Consider the following 24,247-nt stretch of genomic DNA (forward strand, 5'->3'; position numbering starts at 1 on the left):
GCCAGTTTACTTATATTAAGGAAGTTGATATGATTAGCGTTAGGAAAGATCTTGTGTAATGTGATTTGGTTTGCTGCAAGCACGTTTGGATGAATATGAGTCTCATGCAATATTTTAACATTTTAATTCATTGCTAACTCTATAGGGCAAACGGAATCATAACCCTTAGTCCAATTTCAGGGTAATGACTTGAGGCTTTTTCCAACAAGGCAGATGATAAAAGATGTCTTGCTTCAGATATAGTACTGCAAATTGCATTTATATTTGATTTAAGTAAATTCGGTGCCATAATAGTTGATATTTTGCTAAAATAGGAGGTTGGTGTCATTATAATGATATTTCCTAAAACAAATTATGAATTATTAAATACCTACTCTGTGCTCTGGATTTTGTGTTGTGGGACAGATGCCAAAAATGATGCTCATCCTGGCAGTGAGGGACTTAATATCAAGTTAGAATTCTAAGAAAAAGGAAAATCACTGGGCAATACATATCTCCCGGAAAAAGAGAAGAGAGTCATTGCTAAGTAATTCAAGAAGGTGTCAGGAACATTGGTCCATATATCAGCCTAGGAATTCTAGATGGGGGAACATCATGAGCAAAGACACTTAAAATCTCAGTGCTCTTTACCTTTCCACAGATGTTGGACGATGTTACAGAGAAGTGGAATTTCAGGTTGGATAGTCAGTATGATGACCCTTTACCGAGCATCTAAATGCTGTGTAGAGGGATTAGGACTCTGTGGGGAGACATTATAGATTCCAAGGCAGGAAAAGGACAGGATGAAAATAGAAATTTCAGAGTATTGTTTTGGCAGTGGTAAGATTTCATGGATTTGGCAAGGTCTGGAGGCAGGATGGTCACTTGGAGCCATGTTACGTTGGTTAACTTTGGAGCAGTTATACTGTTTATATTGTTGTTTTATGGTGCTCTAACTACTTCATGAACAGTTTCTCAATTGTTTACCCCCATCGTCTAGTCTAGGTCTAGTTTGGAGTTATTTAGAACACTAATATAACTAGGTCAGACATGGTTTTAATAGTGTGAAGTAGGGAGAAGAACAACGGATCTCTGAGTCTGGTCTCATGGAGGCCACAACTAGCTGCTGGCCTGTGGCCAGGCCACTTATGTCCTCAGACTTGACTTCCTTAACTTGGAGATAAGAGCATAGACCTGGATGAGCTCTGAGACCTTTGAAGTTGAGCTTTCTGCAGACCAAAAGTGAATGGAAGCTTCCAAAATGTTCACCTTGTCATTGAGCAACTAAAGTATTGAGTATATATTTTAATGCATACTGGGAAAATTACGTCTTCAACACTTACAGTTTGGTAGAATATTCCACCCTTCTATAAGATAGGTGGTAGATTCATGATTACAGTATACAGGCGGTTATCTTTTCCAAGAATGTGTTAAAATATAGAAGAAAGTAGTAGAAAATTAACCTTTGAAAATGAACACAGTATGCCTTCTGTATAATTTAAATGTTTTAAATAAAGCTACTTATTTGCATAATGATGCTTTGGAAAGATATATCTTAAAAATAATAATACTATTCATTGATTTGAAATTAAAACAAAAATAACAAGTGGAAATTAATTCGGAAAAGATGTCATGTTACCGTATAATTAGATGTATTAATAAACATGTAGGCTATCACTTACTAAGCTAAATTTGGCATAGAAGTATATTTCAAGATAATGAATCTATTTAAAAATTTTCTATTTATATTTTGCAAGTGTTTATTGATTGTCATCAGTTTGTTAACCTCTATGATATGTATACAGTTGTATAAGACAGATGTTTAATAATAAGTAGCTCTCTAGTATTACTTATCTAAATTGAAGTTTAAATTTGATCACTGTAGGAAATGATTTGTGGGAAACATTGTGTGAAATATATCAGAACACCCAGAGAAACACTAGAGATAAGGATTTCTAATGTCATAAAACTAAACAAATCATTACAATGTCTAGACAGAACCCAAAGACATGGTAGAAAATTTTTGATAAATTGGTTTTGTAGACCAAACAAAACATCTGATTTGTTTAAGCGTCATTTAATTTTTCAAACCAGTGAAATGATGCATAGCATGAAGTTTAGTTACTTGAAAAAAATAAAAGAAAAAGGACATTTGATTTCTTGGAGTATTTTCCTTAAGTCAACAAATATTTATAAGACCCAGAAAATTATTTCTAATAATCTGGTCTAAGTAGCACTGTCATTGTCATCATCTGGGTTTTTGATAAAAATGCACACATAACAGGCGTCTATGTATACCTCTGAAATCTGTATTTTAAAAAAGTTCCTGGGGAGCTTATAGTGCATACTGAACATGAGAACGGCTCTTCTAAAAATACTCTTCATTCTTATCCCACTGTTGGAAATTTTTACATGTTGTTTGATGCTGGGTATTGGGGAGTGGGATCCTGAATTTGAAAGTTGAACAGGACTCTGCTTGAGTATCCAGAAAGAAATTGAAATAACAAGTTGTCTTATCCATAAGTAGGCTTTTCTATCTTTCAGTTTCTGTTTGAAATTGAGAAGGACAATAAAATATGTGCTTTTCAATGATTAAACTCTGAGTGTTCTGTACATTTGTGTCGTATAACACAAAGTATTAGATATTGGAAACTTTTTCTTTTTCTTTTTTTTTTTTACTTTCAGAACACAGGTTTTCCTAGAAGGAATTTCCCATAAGTTGAACTTATAATCATTTTTTTTCCTCCATAGAATCACTAAGTTCATCTTCAGATTCTATAGGATTCATGATCATTTTAATGTTAAATAAAAAATTCCAAATATGCCCACATTAATTTTTAAGCAACTACAGGCTCTGCTAATGATACTGCTGTTTAGGTTGGGAATGCTGTCAGGAAATTCTTGAGATGATTGTCCTTTACATGTAGATATAGCCTTTAATTAAAATGACCCTTTCTCCTTCACTCCCAAATTTATTACAAACAAAAATGCTGAATTCACAAATGGGGGTGATCTCCAATTTGAAGCTGGTATCTGACAGTAAACTTCTTGATGACAGGAGGCATATCTTATTATCTAAGTATCTCTCATGACCCAAAGAGTTTTTGCATGTAGTGGGTTTCTGATGATATGTGAGTCAGTGAGTGGTAGTCAAGTTTTATTGGCCTGTGTGGCACTAAAATAGGAGAAAATTGTACTTAGGAATTTGGATAGCTTCATGAGAACTAAGTCTCTCTTGAATCAGAATTTTATACTTGGGCATCAATGACTCATTGCCTTCTTCAGTGGCTTAATTCAATGATCATCTTTTGCTTGTATCAATACAAGAGTCTATGAATATTGAAAACTAAATTGCTGTTCAATTCCTGGTTACCAAATCTTCTCATTCCTTAGCTCCTATTTGCACCATAGGGCTTATAAAATTAACAGAAAAATGCCAATGTCTTCAATTCAAATTCCTTTTTCCCTTCCAATGGCCTTCTTTCTTTTGCACTACCTCGTATTTGGACAACCTCCATGACTATATTTAATTCTGGATTTCAGAAAGGAAGCCACCTCTCACATTTTAACAATCAAATTTTGTCATGTGGTCCTATAGTGATGGTGATTTCCTGCATCACCAGTTTTCTCCCAGCACCGTTTCCCCTTGCCCTTTCCACAATGTGTTGGTGACTATAAGATGCATTTGAAGTTTTGTTTCCCACAAACTCTTTAATCCCTTGGGGATCAAAGTGTTAAGACTGATGGATTTGACTATGGTAGAGTCTAATAAGAATTGCTCTTACAACCAGGATGATTCATGGGAAGACAGCTGACTTATCTTTTTATGTATCTTGTCTCTTTTCTTCCTAACTCAACAGCTCCCCCCACGGTTCGTATTGTGCACTCAGGCCTGGCCTGTAACATTGAGGAGGAGCGCTACTCCGAGAGGGTCTATACTATACGGGAAGGAGAAACCCTAGAACTGACCTGTCTGGTCACAGGACATCCACGTCCACAGGTGAGTCCCGATCCGTGACATTGGGGAAAACTCTCTTTGACTTCTCTTAGAAGTGAAAAAGCTTACATTTTAGAACATTTAGCTAAAATGTGTGTGTGTCTGTGTATGTGTGTGTGTGTGTGAAATTCAAGTACATGTGTATGCAATGCAGGATAAGTGTGGTGATTGCTGAACACTCTAGCTTGAAGTATTCCTATGGATACGATGAAAAAAGAAATTTTTGTTTTGGTATTGTGAGAATTTTGGAAGACACTTCTAAGGAAGCTGTTAAAAAGACAACTACAAAAATATCTCAGATATAACAATTCATATGGCAGTGAGTTTATTTTAGAATGTGGAACATGATTTCATGATGACATAATTGCAGCCGGGGAAGCGTTTGTTCTGAAGAATGTGATGCTCGAGGTCCTATGTACTTTCCTTACTCTTAGTCATTATATTCGTAGAAAACTTTGAAAAACAGATGTTTGCAGGTGCTATATGCATTCAGGCTCACAGAGTCATCAGCTACAGCTTTCATAAGCTAATTTAATAGCAGGAACCGAAATTGAGACTTTCAGAGGGCACTAAAATTATAAACAACGAGAAAAGAAAAAGCTTGTAGGAGTGAAAGACAGGGTTAGGTATATAGGGTGAGGGTATGGGGTATATTAGCTTATAGGGTAAGGTAATATAGTTAGCCTATGTATCTATGAGGTAAAAATTTAATATGGGTAGAGAATAGTCAGGATGTTTTACTCATTAATTGCCAATTTTTATTGTCATATATTTAACCTGACTAGTTCAAAATATACATTGGTAATCAACACAAACACTGTGATAGAAAAGAAGTCTCATCTGGTAGACAAAGTCACATATTTCCAGTATTAGTGTTACAGAAAAAAAAAATAATCCAGCTAACACAGCTACAAAGGGGAAAGTAAAGAGCAATGTGGAGATTTTATGAAGCCATCGTTTGAACCTCATCTTTCACTCCTGCCGTTTTTACTTCTTAATGCTCAAGGATGTTTTAACCCTACCATTTTGACCCTGAAGAACAGAAAAAATAAGCAAAAGAACTTGTCAGAATGAAGGAACAGATTGTTAGATAAGACCATGACTAAAACTGAAATAGTAAAAGATGTTTTATAAAACTTATGCTGTTGCTAAAATGGAAAACAGCAAAAGTAATCTATAAAAAAATAATTAAAATTATTGAAAATATTAAAATTCACAATGGATAAATTTCCAAATTATAACATTGGCTGTTAGCTGAAAATTGAATAAAGAATAAAACTGTTCTAATAAAATTGAATTCTACAGAATTTGACCCAATATAATTAGACTTGGTAGAAAAAATGATTGCAAAACTGAACATACAGGGACAGAAGCAAAAATTGTTAAAATTTGATATAGACAAAGAAGCTATGTAAAGCATTTTTATTTTAAAATTTATGTAGAAAACAATAGACTCCAGTGAAAATAATTTTACTAAAATTAAAAAATGATAACATTAATTTTAGAATATTATTTTAAAGAAAGTTTATTGTTGTTATAATTTGATTGTAATTTTTGTATTTATATACGTAGAATAAAAAATCCAGAATCAAAAAGTTGGCATCAAAACAGGAGGGTCCAAACAAACCTAAAAGAAGGCACACGTTGCTTTAGGAGAGGTAGTTTAAGGCCATAGAAGACCATTGATGCCCATTATTCTCACACCGAATGTGCCAAATTCTGCACCTTCGGAACTCCAAATTTTACTTAAAAATGCAACTTCTTATCTCTGTTTTTAAGTCATCCCAGCTCTTCTGCTCCCTCTATCTCCATCCTTATGTTCCCTTAATATTATAAATTTCTTATTTTCCCCATACATCTTCCCTTTCATGATTCACAATCTGGAGTTCAGTCTTTGGTCTCTGGCCAACCCAAAATAAGTTCAGAAACAACGGAGTAGACTATTGCCTTATCTATTTTTCCTAAGCAATTCCATTTATGGAACCATTTCAATGTATTCCGAGCCTAAGAAAAATTTATTTTTTCGGTATCGTCATTTCTTCATTCCTGGAAGTAATTCGGGTATTTGCAGGTGAATCAGTTTCAGCTTATATTGCCTGTTTGAGAAATTAACTGGGCCTCTTCTTTGTCAACAAACTGTATGAGAAAGGCTGACAGAACAGCTGGGCCTTGGCATCTTGGCCAAACACTAAAGGGCATGCTGTTGGCAGTTGGTCCTGACGATGACTTTTCTTGGCTGGTACCATGAAGCTGGAATGACTTTCTTGCTGCTTTGTCTAATCTGAATACGGTGATAGTTGGAAATGCAGTGGAAGAGAGAACTTCTTCATTCGTTCTTGAGGAGATTTCTTCATCTGTTGCCTATTCCCATGGCAATGAGAGTCAGAAAGGTTTCCATTTCCAGAAGTATTCTAAGGCAGCATTTTTTTCCCTAGATTATTTAAAATTTTCTGTAAGAATTTATCATTTGACAATGTGTAGTGGCCTGAGGGTATTGATGTATCCAAGGGAAATAGAATAACTGAAGAGGCGGTTAGTACAATGGAGTTGTAAGAGCATGTCACCGGAGTGAGGCTGCCTGGGGATAACCCTGGGTCCACCATGGCTGCCAGCGTGACCTTGGGAAGTTCCTTAACTTCTCTGCTCTCCTCATCTCAGTTTCCTTATCTATATGATAGCGATGATGGTAACCATACATAAGCATTATATTGACACTCAATAAAACATATGTTGGCTTTTTATTATTTTACAGTAATTTATGCTTAGACGTGAAGGTCTAGAGTTGAATGTGTAGGTATGAAAATAAGCAGATTTAAAAAATGGTTCTTACTTCCCTATAGTCTACTTTAAATTAGATGCATTTAAAAAAATTCAATATTTTTGTGTTTTAATGCTCTATGGAGCCTTTGCATCTCTGTTAATGAGCTTTTTTTAGTTGTGAAGGGCTAGACCTGTGTCCAGACCACTTCGCTTTACAGGTGTTTATCATAAAGATACAGGGAGAGGTGAGAGAGAAAGGAGGTAAGGGTTTGTTAGTGCATCTACCAACCTAATATTACCTCCACATGTCTGTAATTTCAGGATTCAGCTACCCACTCTCTCTTCCTTCTTTTTTTTTTCTCCTCCCCCCTTCCTCCCTCCTCTCTCTCTTTCCAATATCATACCAATAACAAATGAATTATGAACATAGTCTTCTTGTAAATGATTTAAACAATAGGGTATTGAATGTGAATATTCTCTTTCACTCTCCCACCCACTTCCCAGAGGTAAACATTAAATAGTTTGGTGTATTACCTTGTCCTTGTTCTGTACATTTCCGTAGATATATATGTTCATGTTTTATTTTCATTTTTTAAAAACATTAGATAATGAAAAGTATAATTCTATGACTAGAATTTTTCACTTGGCCATGTGTCCACATCAGCAAGTGTAGATCCAGCCTAGTGGTTCTCAATGTGTGATCCTTGGAGAGAACTTGTTAGAAATGCAAGTTCTCGGGCCCATCACATCAGGAACTCCTGCCTTGGGGCCAGCAACATGTGTGTTAACAAGCCCTCCAGGTAATTCTGATGTACACTGAAATTTGAGAACCGCCACCCTAGATCTTCATCTTCACAGAGACTGAATTGTACTTTGTGTGGGTGCACTAAATGTCTGTAATTACTGCCATTTTGTTTAACCTTGAATTACTTACAGATTTTCACTATTACAAGCAATAATTCGATGAACACTTCTGGTGTGTGTATGTGTCTGTGTACATCTTCATTACATGCATGCTAGCATTGCTGTACAGTAGTTTCCTTCCTCATAATGGAATTATTGAGCCAAAGTTGAAAATGACTTTTACTTATTTCCTTAGCATGAGTGAATCTTTTCTAAATTTTTGCCAATTTGATTTGAGAAAGTAAATTACACTCTAGTGCAGTTTAAATTTGCATTCTCTTAATCAGTGAGAATATTTTCACACACATATGCAAATATATCAATCATTTGTACATCTTCTCTATTGATTCTCCTTATCTACTTCTATTTTCTTACTGGTTTACTGCTTGTCTTCCTGTAGACCTGTGGGGACTCTACAAATACTACATAAATAAATCTGGTAAACAGATTGCAAATTTTAGGGTGTTGTCTTTTAGTATTGTGTATGTTATTTTTATTCAGAGGTTTGTGTTTATAGAAGATGAATTATTTTCTTTTCATTTTGGCTTCTAAATTTTGTACCTACTTTAGCAAGGTCTCCTTCATATCAATATATCTTACATTGTATGCTTCTTTCTAATAGCTTACAGCTATTTATATATTTGATGATTTAATCATCAGAAAATGGTTTTGTCCATAGGATGAAATATTAGTCTAGTATTCTCTTTCTTTCTGCTTGTTCTTTCCCTCTCTCCTAATCTGGACAGGACAGTCAACATTCCACCCTACCATTTTAAAAATGCTATTTTTTCTCTCTCTCTCTTTTAAATTGAGATATAATTCACATATAATATTTGTATATATTGTTAAATAGTCACCACAGTAAGTCTAGTTAACATCTGTCACCCTACATAGTCACAAAATTTTTTTTCTTGTGATGAGAACTTTTAGAAACATTTTAACATTATCTAGTGTTTAACATTAAACATTAAAAATGCTATTTTTATCATGAACAAAATTGCGTTATTCTCTATCATTCTAATTATCCCTTTTTGTACTAGGCCATGCTATTTAAATTTCTATAGCTTTAAAATATATTTTGATATACAGGAGAGGAAGTCTCTCCTTTGTGGTTGTTTTTCAATATTTCCTTGGTTAGCCTCTTCTCTATAAATTTGAAAATGAGCTTGTCATATCCCCCACCAAATAAATGCTGGGATTTTCGTTACATTGTGTCGTTCTTGCAATGAGGTCGTGTGTAGAAAGTGTGGCAGACTTTTACAGAGAACTTCTCAGTAGGACACTGACTGTTTCAGACTTCTCAGACAGGAAGACGGTTCTATTGTAATCACAGTGTGATGAGAGGGTCTTTGAATTTGTTTTAATGACTTACTTGGGTATGCATATTTGGGAGGCTGCAAGATATTGAACTTTCCCTCTTTTTTCTAAAACAAAACGAAACAAAGTTAAAAATGTGCATCAACCAAACATCTCTACTTTCATGTGTTTTATATGTTGGCTTTCTGGGTAAGAGTTCACGTGAATAATATTTTTCATTACTAAAGTATTTTTGAAAACCATTCTTTAAAAAATAATTATGTATATCCAAAACACAAATCTAAGAAGCATTAAAATTGTCTACTGGTTTATTACAGCTCATTCCTAGGGAATGTTTGCTTCTTGGATTAAAAAAATAAGGCAAGACCATTTTTCAATTTTATAATGGAGTCATATTCGGTCATTTGATTGCTGTATAAATGTATTCTTGACTGTCAAGACTGTTGCAGAGTTATTGACGTTTTTATCCTCATCAATCTTCTATGCAGATTCTAAAGTGATAATCTTACCATAATGAAAATCTTAGCAAACCTTGGTAACAGGTTCTTCAGTTTGAAACTTTTAGTGCTGCCTGTATGTTGACCTTTGCAAATATTTTATATATACTGGTTCATATTTCCATATATTTTTTTCTGATTCTGATTAAATTTCTTACAATAATATTAATGCATGCACATGAAAAATAGACATATTAAATTTTTGGATTTATGTCCAATTAAATGGGCAGAATTGGAATCTCCTATCTAATCAGAGATCTTCAAATATTTCATTTATTCCTTATCATGGTTTATAGAATTCAATATAATTTACTCTTTTATCTGTGATAAATCTATCTAGACTGGATCTGTCTGCTGTATTGTGTGCGAGACTCTTCAACTAAAACAACTAATATTTTTTCAATGAATCTTTGGATAGGATGCAGGAAAGGGTTTAGGACAAGCATCCAAAAATTTATTAATCACAAATTTCCTATTGATAGCTACCTTCACAGTCTCTAGCCCGCCCCCCTCCCCATACACACACCTCCAGTGTCATCCCCTGGCAATACACATCTTTATTAAGTTCATGGTTACATGGGTTAGTGTACTCACCATAGCTTGGTTAGGAGGAAGCACTTACAGTCTGTCTGATGGTTGATGTCTTACCTTCAAATAGTTTTGTTGCCATTGGTTTTTGTGTAGAATGTGGGAAGCTGTCTTTGGTTCAATCCTGTAACATACTCCAAAACTGCTGATACTTTTGAATCCCAGGACATCGGCATAAACCAAAGAATTTTTTCAAAATTTAATGAAAATCCTCATGAATGTAGAGAGTCATTTTTGTTCCTCAGGAGATCTAACTGTATTTACAGTTATTTCAGAGTTTATCTTTTGTTTAATTCCATGGACAATCTTTATGCTTAGAAGAAGCATTTATCGTACATTCCAGACACTTGCTCAAAAATGTTAGTCAGTGTAGTTCATGAAATAATACACGCAGATTCTTTGGCAGAGTGCCTAGCAAAAAGTAAATGCTTAGTAAATCATTGTCATATTTGTGATTGAGTCATTGATAAAAAATAATAATTTCTTCTATAAACTTAATAATTCTAAGCCAGTACCATCATCACTACACGATTGCAGGTAACCTATTAGAGTAGGTGGAGTATTCCTGCTTCTGCCACTGGAGTTGATCTTGGCCGTGTGCCTGGCTGTAGCTAATGGATTTTGAGCTAGCTGTAATATGGAACTGGATTTTGATGATGCTGGGCCGGGGAGAATTTAAAGTGGAAGCACACTTCCATGACTTGGGTTTAATTATCTTTAAACCCAGTCATGTATGCTGTTGTGATGGCTGTTTGAAATTTAGACCCCAGGATGACTTATGCTAAGTGAGGTAGAGATACAGGAACTGCTTTTACAGAATATTGAAGAAGGGCTCAGAAGGCTCAAGGAGGTGAATGTTACCATAGATTTATTATATGAGACTTCTTTTTAGGGAATTCCCAAAGGACACTCCTATCACTATAAGAAACACACTGGCCAGATGGGCAGTGGCATCTTTGAGAAGTTCAGAGGTGACCGACTTCTGCAGACTGGGGTTGTAGTAGGAGATGCTGCCATGGAACTAGGATCTTTAAAGTCAATGAGATGACAGGATTCTGAAATGGCAGTAGTTTCACCAACAGACTCAGTGTGGATATAAATAATGTAATGAGCAGCAAGGTCAGAGCAGCCACCAGATTGCCTTTATCTACAGGGCTCTGTCATGATGGATGATAGATTATGATCTCTTTAGGGGTAAAACAGGGGTAGCTAACTAGAGTGGTACTTGACTCATATAAACAGACAGAAATGACACCTGTTGAGGAGGAGGTTGACACTTTCCACAATAATAGAGAATCACCATCACTCATCCAGTTTCCAAACCTAACTAGTTCACAGAGCCAACATTTATTGTTTGAATGTTTCCTTGAGGAAGGATCTAGCAATATCACTGCAAGCTTACACTCAAAATGCTATCTGAATGGTTCCCCAAACGGATTTATGGCCATTTGTCATAGCAGTTTACACTGGAGAAAGGAATACTATGACTTTGAGGGCTCTTGAAGGTAAGAGTCTGAACTGGCGCTGAAATCAATTTGATTATAATGCTAACATAGTTAGACTGGGGGCCTAGGGAAGCCAGGTGATAAATGGAGCCCTGTCCCAGATAAGTGGCTCTACGGTTATTTCTCCAGACTCCCAAGTGCGTAATTGGGATGAACATAGCTGGCAGGATCCTCACATTGGTACCCAACCTGTGGAGTAAGTCAAGTCATTATGGTAGGAAGGACCCAGTGGAATCCTGTAAAACTGTTTTTCCCTAAACAAAATATTAAATCAGCAGTAATACTGCATCTCGGGAGAAATTTCAGAGATTAGGTACTACCATCAAAGGCTTGACAGTGAAGATGTGGTAGTCTCCATCATGTCCCAATTTATTTCATACACAAGATACCTAAAAAGCCAGGTAGATTATGGCAGATGATGGACTGTGGTAAACAGTCAAACCAACACTGCTGCTGGGCCAGATGTGGTGTCTTCACTGAAACAAATCGACACACCTCTGACACTAGCTGGTATGCAGCTAGCCATCTGACCACGAATGCTTTTCATTTCTCATCATGGAGAATTGCAAGTTTGCTTTTGTGTGGAATGGACAGTAATCCACACGTGCTGCTCTGCCCTGGGTCAGGGTTAACTCTCTTGCTCTCTGTAACATTACAGTGCACAGGGTACTTGATTGTCTTGATAATGTACAGAACATTATATTAGTCCATTATATTGATTACATCATGTCATTTTTTGACCTTTTGAACAGGAAGTAGCAAGTACGCTGGATGCCTAGTAAGAGAGATATGCCAGAGGATGAGGAACAAGTAACTAAAAATTTTAGTGGTCTGTCAAATTGGTGAAGATTTTTGGAGTCCGATGATCTTGGGCATGCTAGGGCAGTCCCATCTAAAGTGATAAAAAAGTTGTTGCTACTCACAAGTCCTACCACTAAGAAAGAGGCCGAGCATGTGGTAGGCTTTTTTTAGGTTTTAGAGGTGCATATACTACGTTTGGAAATATTGCTCCGAGTCACTTTATTGGGTGACTTTACACGCTGTCGGTTTCAAGTAGAGGTCAGAGCAAGAGAGGGCTCTGCGGCAAGTCTGGGTTTTAGTGCAAACTGCCTTGCTGCTCAGGGGGATCCGATCCAGGAGATTTGGTGTAGGATAAGGATGCAGTGTAGGTTCTTTGTTAACCCCTAAGGGGATCATCACAGCACAGAACTGTAGGTTCTGGAGCAGAACTAAACTTTCTACAGCAGGGTACTAATTGCTCTCTGGAAAGCAGCTCTTTGGTCAATAGGGTGTAGGATCCAGTTGGTCAGACGATTCTGTGGCATATTCTACAGGGCTCTTTGGAGGGTCCCAGTGGAATGGAGCCCCAGTCACTCTCAGCAATGACTAGCACAATAGCGTTTTGTTGAATTGGTTTTTCCTTCTCTGTCTCACCGTTCCCAATCCTTTACTCTGTGTCCCCGGGATTAATTCTGAAAATAAACTATCTGCTTGTGATTTCTTGTCTGAGACTTTCTTTCCTGGGACACTCCCGTAATAAGACAGTACCAGTCTCTTGTGTCTTGGACTCAAACCTAATGAGGAGTACATTTATACACCTAACCCTAGTTTCTTCTTCTTTACTGCTGATCTTATGTTGCTTAATTGTGATTCAGAATTATTGTACTTTACTTTTGCTGAAGACTCATAAAGGAAAGCCGCAAGTCATTAGCCAAGGTATGATGTTCAATCAAATTTTGCTTTTACTTCTTAAGACTTTTATGTAATACAATTAGCATGGGTTTAGACTATATTTTCCTAATTTATTCTCCTCATCTCTTAAAAAATATGTCTTTTACTTGAATTAAATCTAAGCATTGAAAATGTGCAAGTTCCTGCACAAGGAATTTTGTGTGATGGAGATTTGCAGTATAAATCCAGAGTGAGGATCTGTTTGGTTATGACAACTTTGCCTCCTGTGATCAAAATTTGATCTTCAGAGAGATTGGAAAATGGATCTCAAAACAGTCAAAATAATTAGGTATACAAATCACGTGGAATTTTGAAACTAGATGTCTCCTCTTGAAATTTACATATTTTAATGGAAAATGTCGTAGGTAGGAGTGATAAGATCATAGCCATTATTTTATAACAGCAGTTGGCATGAAATAAGCATTTAAAAATTATCAGGGCATTTTCATGGGGCCGGCCTGGTTACGCAAGCGGTTAAGTGCGCACGCTTTGCTGCGGTGGCCTGGTGTTCGCCGGTTCGGATCCCAGGCGTGCACCGACTCACTGCTTGTTGAGGCATGCTGTGGTGGCATCCCATAAAATGTAGAGGAAGATGGGCACGGATCTTAGCTGAGGGCCAATCTTCCTCAGCAACGAAAGAGGAGGATTGGTATTAGATGTTGGCTCAGGGCTGATCTTCCTCACACACACACAAAAAATTTAGGGCATTTTCAGAAGATAGAGGGAAATCAATACTGCTTATCAACATATAGATTCTCTGTTGAGACTCTATTGGTTGTGTTGTTCACAGTTAAAATGTATCATTTTAAGGTAAACAGTTACAATTCTTTTGATGTAGAAGTTCTAAATAGTTACATAGACATTGATAAATTAGATTTTGTATTTTTATTAGAAGAATAAAACTCTTGACATATTTTCAGATAGGAATTATTTAACTGGGGAGATCTCTAAATGTTAGCTATCCCACAACATAGTTTTATCCTCAATTTTTAATATAGTTTTTAATCTTTTTTATGAGTCGTTATTGAGCTGTCAACAAAATCTAAATGCAATAACCTTAATATAGTCTGAAGTGAATTTTTCATTATAGAATGATAATCAAATTAGTTGATCTTTTTCTGAGTCTTTATTACATATATATGCTGTAAATATACATATGTGTACTTACATGTATGTATAGATAAAGATAAATCCATAAAGTATGAGTCAACCTGCTGTAAATGATCACTTATAGTCATCTCCCCCAACTGTTTTGAAAAGTTATCGGGAAGACTAGTATCCTAGTGACTCTCTTCACTTCCGCCCGGGACATTAGACTCCAATTAAGAGAACTGGATTTACGGGCGTTTTCAAACTCCAATCTAATGGAGCACTCCTTAGATTGACTTTAAAATATTGAGGTTTGAAATTTAAGTTAATAATTCCAATTACGATTGTAGAAAATACTGCCTGTCTACTTCTATGCTAAAGAATATCCTGTTAGTCAATACCAGTGTTGGTTGTAAACAGGACATATCTATTCCAAATTAGGCTCATCACAGCCTTTCCCTGAGATGCTCAGAGAGGCTTCAAACAAAATCATTAAAGAATGAAAACCTTTCTATGATCTGAAAAAGTTAACTTATGCGTCACAAGGAAAGTGCTTATAAAATGTGAGATTTCCAGGACTGAAAAATGGGACAACAGTTATTAAGAATGACTCAGTCAACTCTTTTTTTCTAGGAATTATTAATCTTTTGCTTTGATTTTCTGTTAGTGCCAAGGTCTTAACAAAAACCTAAAAATAACATTTATTTTCGGGACAGTTTTATCTTTCTCTATCAGCAAACATTGATTTCTTCTTTTTCTGTTTCTTGAGGTACATGAGGAAGCATTATCCATACAACCTGGCCCCTTCTCATTTCCTTACTTGCCTTTGGCAGAAGTCATTAAATGATGTTGGATAAGCTTGAGCAGAACAAAATCCTTAGTAAATTAGTGCCTTCTCTGTTGGGTGTCATAGAAATTCCGTATTTATTAAGATGAACTTTTAGGCATCCAGGTCTGCAGTATGGTACCAAATCTAAGGGATCTTTTGCACTGATACCATATAATCAGAACAACTGACCCTTTTGAACAACACTTCACAGTGCCATCAGGAAGATGGACTACAGCCAACCTAACTTACAGATCATTTTGGAAAGAGTTTTCTGAAATAGCACAGAAGCATTACATGTGTTACTACGTAAAATGCATGTGAACACATTTCATGAGATATACAAATCCTATATCAGCTAATGTCTAATATTAGCCCAAACCCAATTCCCCAATTCCAGATTTGTACAAGTACCTGAATTGCATGATTGTATATTGTATTAGTTTCCTGGGGTTGCGGTAACAAAGTACCACAAACTGGGTGGCTTAGAACAACAGAAATCTATCCTCTCACAGTTTTGACGTCTGTAATTCTGAAATCAGGTGTCAGCAGGACCATGCTCCCTCTGAGGTTCTAGGTAGAATCCTTCCTTGCCTCTTCCGAGCTTCTGGTGGAAGCCATCCATCCTTGGTGTTCTTGGCTTTCAGCTGCATCCCCAGTCTGTGCCTCTGTCGTCACATGTGTGTCTGTCTTTGTGTGGCATTTTTGTTTCCTTATAAGGACGCTAGTCATCGCATTAGAGGTCCACCCACCCCAGTATGACTTCATCTTAACCAATTACATCTGCAATGGCCCTTTTTACAAATAAGGTCACATTCTGAGAGTTAGGACTTCACCATCTCTTTTTGGGACACACAGTTCAACTCATAGCATATATTAGCTGTTCTTTTAAATTAGATAGTTCCTACCTTCACTGGGCATGTTCTGGGCTGCCTTTAAAGGGAACGCTGTATGTATAATGAATGCCGTGCCCCATTAATCTTGAAGGCAGTTACAGGACTTTGCCTGCTGATTTTCTATTTCTTGTTCCTTCCACTTGTTTGCACCCCTTCCCCTTGTAAACCAAGTAAATGGCTTCTTTGTCACCTCTTCTTGAAAGCCTTGCTTGGTCAGAGGCTTGCTTAAGTGCCCTTTCTATGTGGTCCCAGAATACCCAGCCACTTCTTACCCTAATACATCATAGGAAGCTGCTTTGGGGAGTGAGTGAGATTTTAGGCTCCAGAGTCAAACTGCACGGTTTCAAATCCCACCTTCTCCACTTTCTAGCCCTGCAAATGTGGGTCATTTATGTATCCTCTCTCTCCCTGTTTTCCTCACGTATAAAATGACGATAGTCATAGTAGTTATATAGTAAGGTTCTTTAAGGACCAAATAAAATTATACAAGGGAAGACTTAAAAAAAATCTTGAACAATAATAATGGTAATGATGATAGAAATAGTAAAATAGAATAATCATATTGGTTTTTTTTTTTTGTTTCCTATCTCTCTCGGTGGACTGTAAACTCCTAGAAAACAAGGCCCGGTCTTGCATTCCCGTTTTCCATCACATTAGAGTGAACATCTGTCATGGTTTGCCTGGGACAGTGCTGGTTTATGGCTGTGGTTCCTCTCTCAGTCCCCAAAGGTGTCCTGCTTTGGAGGATAAAATATATGGGACCATAAACATGAAGCTTTACACATGGAAGGTCTTAATTGTTCATTGAATGAGTGAATGTGGCAGGCATTATCACTTTAGTCTAATCGTTCAATATTTTAAGTAATTCTGTTCCTTTTTAAAAATACTGACTTGTGTTTGCCTGTGCCTATGTCATTTACCTCTTAGAATTAAGCATTTAAGGGAATCTTCAGACTCCCTTGTGTAGGCGCTGTTGGAAGCCGTGCACCTCGACGCCTGCAGGAATACATTAGATGCTCCCTTGGTGGTCTCAGAGACTTAATGTGGCTTCTTATTTTCTACCTGGCAAGGATATAAAGACACTTGGGAAATGGGACTCAGTGATATGAAGCTATTAAAGCCCTTCAGTCAGAGTCTAACTTTAAACCCCCCATGCCACTTTTGACAGCAGTGCACAGTTTTAATTACAGATGTGACAGTGAAACACTGGGATCTCAAGTGACTGGAACATATTCACAAAGTACGAGACAAAAACCTGTTAATTCACTGCTTGAAATTTGTTGCTTAAAATCAAATTACAAAGTCATAATCCTATGTCTAAATAATATACAGATGATGGAATCCCGGTTTTCATTAGAAAAGGAAAAAAATCAATATTGGTAGAAAGTAGAACAGAGTTTGAAAAAGTGTGTGCTAAGACGTCTTCAACTCCATATTGCCAGCTAGCCCTGGTTAATTTTGTTAGAAGCCTTTGAGGGAACATAGCCTCTGTTGTTCATATGGCGCAGAACAGAAAGCCCAAGGGTAGACTCAGTTCATTCACAAGCAGAGAGAATTTGGATGCATGAAATAGAATGGGTGAGTCACAGGTACTTTTTCTCACATATCTTTGGATCTCTTGCCTGGAGACCAACTACTCCCTTAGCCAGTATGTTAGTGAACAGAATTGACAAATGCTCCAATATTGCAATGACATCTTGTAACATCAGGTTTATCAGTCTGATAAGCATTCTAGACCAGCTCTCCAGTGATTTGCTATGTTCATGGATTAAATTGAAAACTACATTTGGTTTGTTACTAGACATACACATGATCTAAGTCAACAACTGTCCTCACAACCATTTATCTACTTGAGACTGATTCTCTTTGACTGATCGTAACAATCACAATAAGTCACAGCCTTGGCTTACCACTACTTAACGTGGCGGTCTAGTATAATTTACCAAAAAAAGTACAAACGGAAATTTTCATTGGTTTGTATCATTTTATTATGAAGCTGTGTGTGTGTGTGTGTGTGTGTGTGTGTGTCTATGGACGCATACTACATTCTTCTTGAACAGATGGTTGCAGTTACTAGTGGGCTCTTATGTCACATGGTAATCAAGTTAGAGTTGGACAAGGAAAATAGAAACCATTCTGATTATTTAAAACTCTTGAGTTTAAAACTGAGGCAATTTATGTAGGAAAGGAGTTACACGGGACTAGAAGAGGCTGAGAAGATGGACAAGCACTAGGCTTTTCCTCTTCTTCTGTCATTCAGTCTCTTGCCAGTGCCAATCCATGGGTTGGAACCAGTGAGAGTCTGGCAAACATAGTCTGGAAGTGTTTAGCCCTACCAGTGATAGAGAGCAGAGCAGAAGAACATTGAAAAATGGATTTGTGGGCACACTGGCCACGGCCAGCCCTCATAGCAATGGAGAAACGCACCGCCTGGGGAATGCTGGCTCACTTTCTAGGCAATTATCAAAGGGACATTTACCCTGGTAAATAAGGCTGCTTCAGGTTCTAATACTCATTTTGCAGGTTTATAATGAAAGCAGGTTAGGGGTGAGTTTGCATTTTCCAAATTCATGCATATTGGTACACATACAAACAATGCAAACATCAGGTTAGGCATTGATGATGAAAAATGCAGCTGCAGATTACAGCAGATTGTTTCATTTATAAATCAGTGTAGGTAAGCTACAGATGAAGCTCAATTATGATCAAAATGCCAATTTGTTAACTTGCGCTGGCAAATCTATTGACCTTGCTCTTGTCTAACAGGATCACTCTCCCAGTAGGCAAGCCAATTGAGAAACCAATAGAAATCACATTGGTGAGCAAGGACTTTCAACTGAGACAGCTGAAGGCCATCTCCTCTATTATGGGGTAGGAAACCAAAAAGCTTGAGTCCAGTAGGGAAGATTTCCTCTCTCTGACAGTTCCCAGATGGATACTACTTGTCAGTTTGTCTTCTTGAAAGCTTGTTTTTCCATTCCCAAGGTTGACCAATTCCTGTTTTGACTGGCACATTCTTTCTTTAGATATATTAATATTAATACATTCCATCACATTATAGTCAGGTCCCAGAGATATGCTAACAATCTGCCTTCATCGTGCTGACTCTGCGTATCTCTATTCTGAATTGTTCTGCTTAATTAATTATAACTGCCCTCTCCGAGGACAATCTTATTTCCTTTATTTCTAATTTCTTTAGGATGAGTTACCTTATTATTTTTTATTTGAATCATAAAACTCTGATGAAACTTTGAATATATCTTATCTTTTCCTCTGCAATTCACTCAGTGCAGACTGAGGCTGGAGAAGTTAAGTGACTAAGCCAAGGCCACTCACATTGTTGGGGACAGAGACCACATTACTAGATGGCTGCCAGACTGCTGATCACCCTGTGTTTTCAGACATTTGTACCCATTCTCTCCCCTTTTTAAGATTTTCACACTTTTCAGCCTGGTAGCCTGAAAGTGATCTTACTTGATTGGGTCAGATTTTATTATTGTTACTGTTTATAAGAACAACCTATCCAACTGAAATTATGGTCTCTGAAACAAAAGCATCAACATCACCTGGGAACTTCTAAGAAACAAAATTTTGGGCCCCAACCCAGACTTACTGAATGAGGAACTCTATGGGTAGGGAACAGCAGTACATGTTCTATTAAGTCTTATGGATGATTCTGATGCATTCTCAAGTGTGAGCGCCATTCGTTTAATGGATTTATGTGGTGATGCCTTCTGGGAAATCCCCAGAGAATTTCATATGTGTTACCAGAATATCGCTTAGACTCCAGGCATATGTGAGTCCTAGATATTAACTTACCTTACCAGAGTCATGGGACGGTCACTGCCTGCAGCGCTGTTCATCTACACAGACTCGCCGTTCTCCAGCACACAGGGACAATCCTTCTGCTACTGGAGACTGGCCTTTCACAGAGGTCCTCCTCCTGATTACACTCATTGGTCCTTTGGAGGCAGTTCTCTTCTGGAGCACAGTTAACACAGGGTGATACTTAATAGACAGATTGTTTTAGATTTGCTTCCTTGGACAGAGCAGAACATAGTGGTTCATTAGAGGCTTTAGGGAAAGGTAGATTTAGGTTCTGGTCTTGACTTTGCCCCTTAAAAGGTCTTTGTGAGGATTAAATTAAATAAGATATGTAAGGAATTTGAGCACAGTGCCTGGAAAATGTTAGGCACTAATGTAGGTGCTAATACCATTACTGCCAATATTCTAATACTACACCGAGTGTGTACTGCTCCTTGGACTCCTGCCATCTTTAATACCTACGCCTGCTCTTCTGTCTGACCTCCAAGCTCATTTGTCTTTTTCTCATGGCCCCTGAGGATGCTCTCTCAAGAGCTTATTCTCTTGTACATTTATTATGACTTCAATAACAACATCAATAGGATTTTTTTTAATTAGGCAGGCTTATTCTAAAATTTATATGGAAATAAATAAGAAAGCAAAAATAGCTGAACGTTTCTAAAAAAGAAAATTAACTTGTGAGGAATTACCCTACCATATTTGAAACATAGTATAAAAAAAAAAAAGAGTAAAATAGCATGGTATTATTGCGTGAATAGACAGACCAACGAAGCAGATTATAAATCCCTGGAAAAGAACCATATATACAAATGAACAGTGTGAAATAAAGGGAGTATTTAAAATCATTAGAGAAAAGATATATTTAATAAGTAGTTTTGGCACAAAATTTTGTCTTTCTAAAAGAAAATGCATTTGAATCGTTACCTCAGATTTTACACTGTTGGGTAGGATATGGTACATCCATTCGGTGGAACTCGAGACATCTGTGAAAGAAATAAGGAAGATCTCCATAGACTACAGTGGATGATCTCTATGGCTGAGATCTATATGTCTGTCTATCTGTTTATCTATTATCTATGTATTTATCTATCTATCATCTGTGTATCTCTATATCTATCTCTATCCAAATTTTTGACATTTTTAGAAGTAAACAATAGAAGAACAAAAAATAATGAGAACAGTTATCTTTAGGGAATGGAAGGGAACAGGGATGAAGGGGCAGAGATTAAGCTAGATGTCTTTGAATGTATCTTATTTTATATTTTTGATGCTGAAATCATGTATTTTATATAGCTCCAAAACAAAATAAATTATTTTTTAATTCCTAAAAATTCAAGACAAATGGAAGCAAATTAAAGTCAGTATCAAGCTGATAGAATCAGCACACGAAGAAGAATTATCTCAGGTGATTTCAAAACATAGTCTTTGGGTTATATCCTTGTGGGTATATCATAAATGAGGGCAGGGAGGGAGAACTGCAAAGAAAGACTAAACTGCATTCAATAGTTGTTTTTTTAGTTATAATATTGTTGTTATTTTTGTTGTTGTTGCTTTAAGCTATTTATATATATAATAGGTATGGTAGGCTGAATAATGGCCCCCAAAGATGTCAATGTCCTTATCCCTGAAACTTGTGAATGTTGCCTTGTATGGCAGAAGGAATTTTTTGATTAAGAATTTTGAGATGGGAGCTTACCCTGGGTTATCTGGACGGGCTCCCTGTAATCAATCACAAGGGTCCTTATCAGCGGGAAGCAGTGGTCAAACAAGAGAGAAGATGATGTGCTGCTGGCTTTGAAGGTGGAGGAAGGTAGCCATGATCCAAAGGATGTAGGCAGCTGCAGGAAGCTGGAAAAAGAAGACAGACTGTCTCCTGGAAACTCCCAAAGAGTGCAGCTTTGAGAACCCATTTTAGGCTATTAGATAATAAATTTTTGTGGTTTTTAGCCTCTAAGCTTATGCTAATTTATCAGAGCAACAATAGCAACAATGGGAAACTGATACAATAGATGAAAGAATACAATAGAAAAGATGTGTAAGTGTAGACTCAGACAATTTAAATGAAAACTTTCTACTTTAAATTTTAATTGGAAATAATATGAACTCATAATTTATTTTTCACTTTCTAAAATATATGCATTTCCTAACTCAGTCTAATGAAAAGTTCTAGAGACAACATAGCAAAGAGCACTCATAACACCTGGATTTTGATCTCTAAATACAATCTCCCAGTGAATGGAACCTTCTCCTTGGAAGAATGGCTGATTCCTGTCCTGGGGCAGGAAGTATATAAGGTGAGCCTAGATTTTTATTTTAGCCATAAAACAAGGAAATGATCAGAGATGACTTAGGATCATTTTCAAAGGACACAAAAACCAACTGGAAAAGACTTCCACTGGTCAAAGAAGAAACAATTTGAATCTCAAAATGACTGTATTAATATCAAGGATATCAAAATTTATAGTATGTCATGATACCAACATGCCAAAACAAAACAACAACAAAATGAAATAATTAAAACAATAATAACTTAATGGTCACATTTAGAATTTGCTAAGACACACACTTGTTTTTCTGAAAATTGATAATAGTCAATCACTTTGCTTGCTTTTCTAGGCAAACTGTATTAAAAGGTAAGCAAATACTTGTTGAAGAAAATGTCTTTAGAGATGAATTATAGCTCACACATGCTGAAAAAATTATAGAATTCAAAAATGACGATTTTGCAACCTCTGCAGAAATAATGGATCTAGGCAGGGATCATCAATGCTAAGATCATTAGGTGAAATATGTTGAGGAGATTTAAAGTGGATGGATCAATACGACAACACCTGGACCCTCTGCTCAGTGTGAACCCAGCTAAGAGTGGGACATCCAGATGTTATAAGCCTCTTGATGAGAAGTGCTAGGAAGTACACACTGCCAACCATGAATTATTCTTGTTATGTTCTTAAATAAATTAAGAAATGAACCTAAATATAATGAAGTCTCTAGTACTAAAAATTTCCAGAAAATATGGGCTTAGAGGACAGTGTTAAATGGCATCAGGATGCAACCGCTTAAATACAGAATGTAGGAAAACGTATGGGAAAGATTACCTAGTAGATGATATGGGGTGGAGGGAGAGAGGGAATGTTCCAGATTAAGATACCTAATAGTCATATTATCTTGTGCAATGGATAGACTTTTTCCAGATTCTGACTGAAAAAAAATATATTTAAAAGGATGTTTTGAGACAAGTGAGGGATATTGAGCACAACCTGGTCATTTTAGATTATATTAAGGAATTTTTGTTAATGTTACAAGGTGTGATGAATAGTATTATGGTGATGTTTTTTTAACGTGCTATCTGATAGAGATAATATGAAGTATTTACAGAAGATATGATATAGTGTCTGGAATTTGCTTAAGGCACTTCAAGAAAACAAAAATAAATGATTTTTTTAAAAGAGTGAGAGGAAGGGGGCCGGCCCATGGCACGTAGCAGTTAAGTGCGCACGGTCCGCTGGGGTGGAACGGGGTTCGCAGGTTCAGATCCCGGGCGCACACCGACGACCCGCTTGGCAAGCCATGCTGTGCCGGCATCCCATGTAAAGTAGAGGATGGTGGGCTCAGATGTTAGCTCAGGGCCAATCTTCCTCAGCAAAACGAGGTGGATTGGCATCAGATGTTAGCTCAGGGCTGATCTTCCTCACACACAAAAAAAATAAAGGGCGAGAGGAAAGACAGGGGAGCTGTGAATGGCAAACTATTGTTTGTCAAAGCTCCATGATGGGTATATATGCACTCATTAAACCATTCTCTTTACTTTTGTGTAGGTTTAAAATTTTCCAGGATATTATGGTAAACACTAAAAGTAACATTGCATTGGCTTTAGCACACAGATGACGGGTGATTAAGTGTAAGATGTGTGAGATGACTGCTTACAGAGTCCTGCAACTCAGAGCTTGGCAGTCAGAGTTTTAGCCTGGAAAACATTTTAGAGCACATAAAGCTAAATATCTAGAAAATGTTGGTTTTTTTTCAATTGAGTTGTAATTGACATATAACATTGTGTAAGTTTAAGATGTATGTGTTGATTTGACACATTTATGTATTGCAGTATCATTACCACCATAGCATTAGCTAACACCTCTATCACATCACATAATTATCATTTCTTTTTTGTGGTTAGAACATTCAAGATCTAGTCTCTTAGCAACTTTGAAATATATGACACAGTATTGTTGACTATAATCACTATGCCGTGCATTAGATCCCAGAACCTATTCATCTTCTAGTTGCAAGTTTGTGCCCTTTAACAACATCTCTCCAATTCTCTCACCCCTCAGCCC

General features: G+C 36.8%; 1 protein-coding gene across 1 annotated transcript in view; it reads left to right on the top strand.

The window, feature by feature from the left end:
• The window catches only part of MDGA2 (MAM domain containing glycosylphosphatidylinositol anchor 2), a 786,958-nt gene that overhangs the window by 326,332 nt on the left and 436,379 nt on the right, over positions 1-24,247 (top strand). Inside the window, exon 2 of the mRNA XM_058540638.1 lies at positions 3,840-3,979. Coding sequence (XP_058396621.1) covers positions 3,840-3,979 — 140 coding nt within the window. The remainder of the gene's footprint in view (positions 1-3,839; positions 3,980-24,247) is intronic.

Source organism: Diceros bicornis, chromosome 5 (assembly GCF_020826845.1).
Source record: "Diceros bicornis minor isolate mBicDic1 chromosome 5, mDicBic1.mat.cur, whole genome shotgun sequence".
In the NCBI taxonomy this organism is placed as follows: Eukaryota; Metazoa; Chordata; class Mammalia; order Perissodactyla; family Rhinocerotidae; genus Diceros; species Diceros bicornis.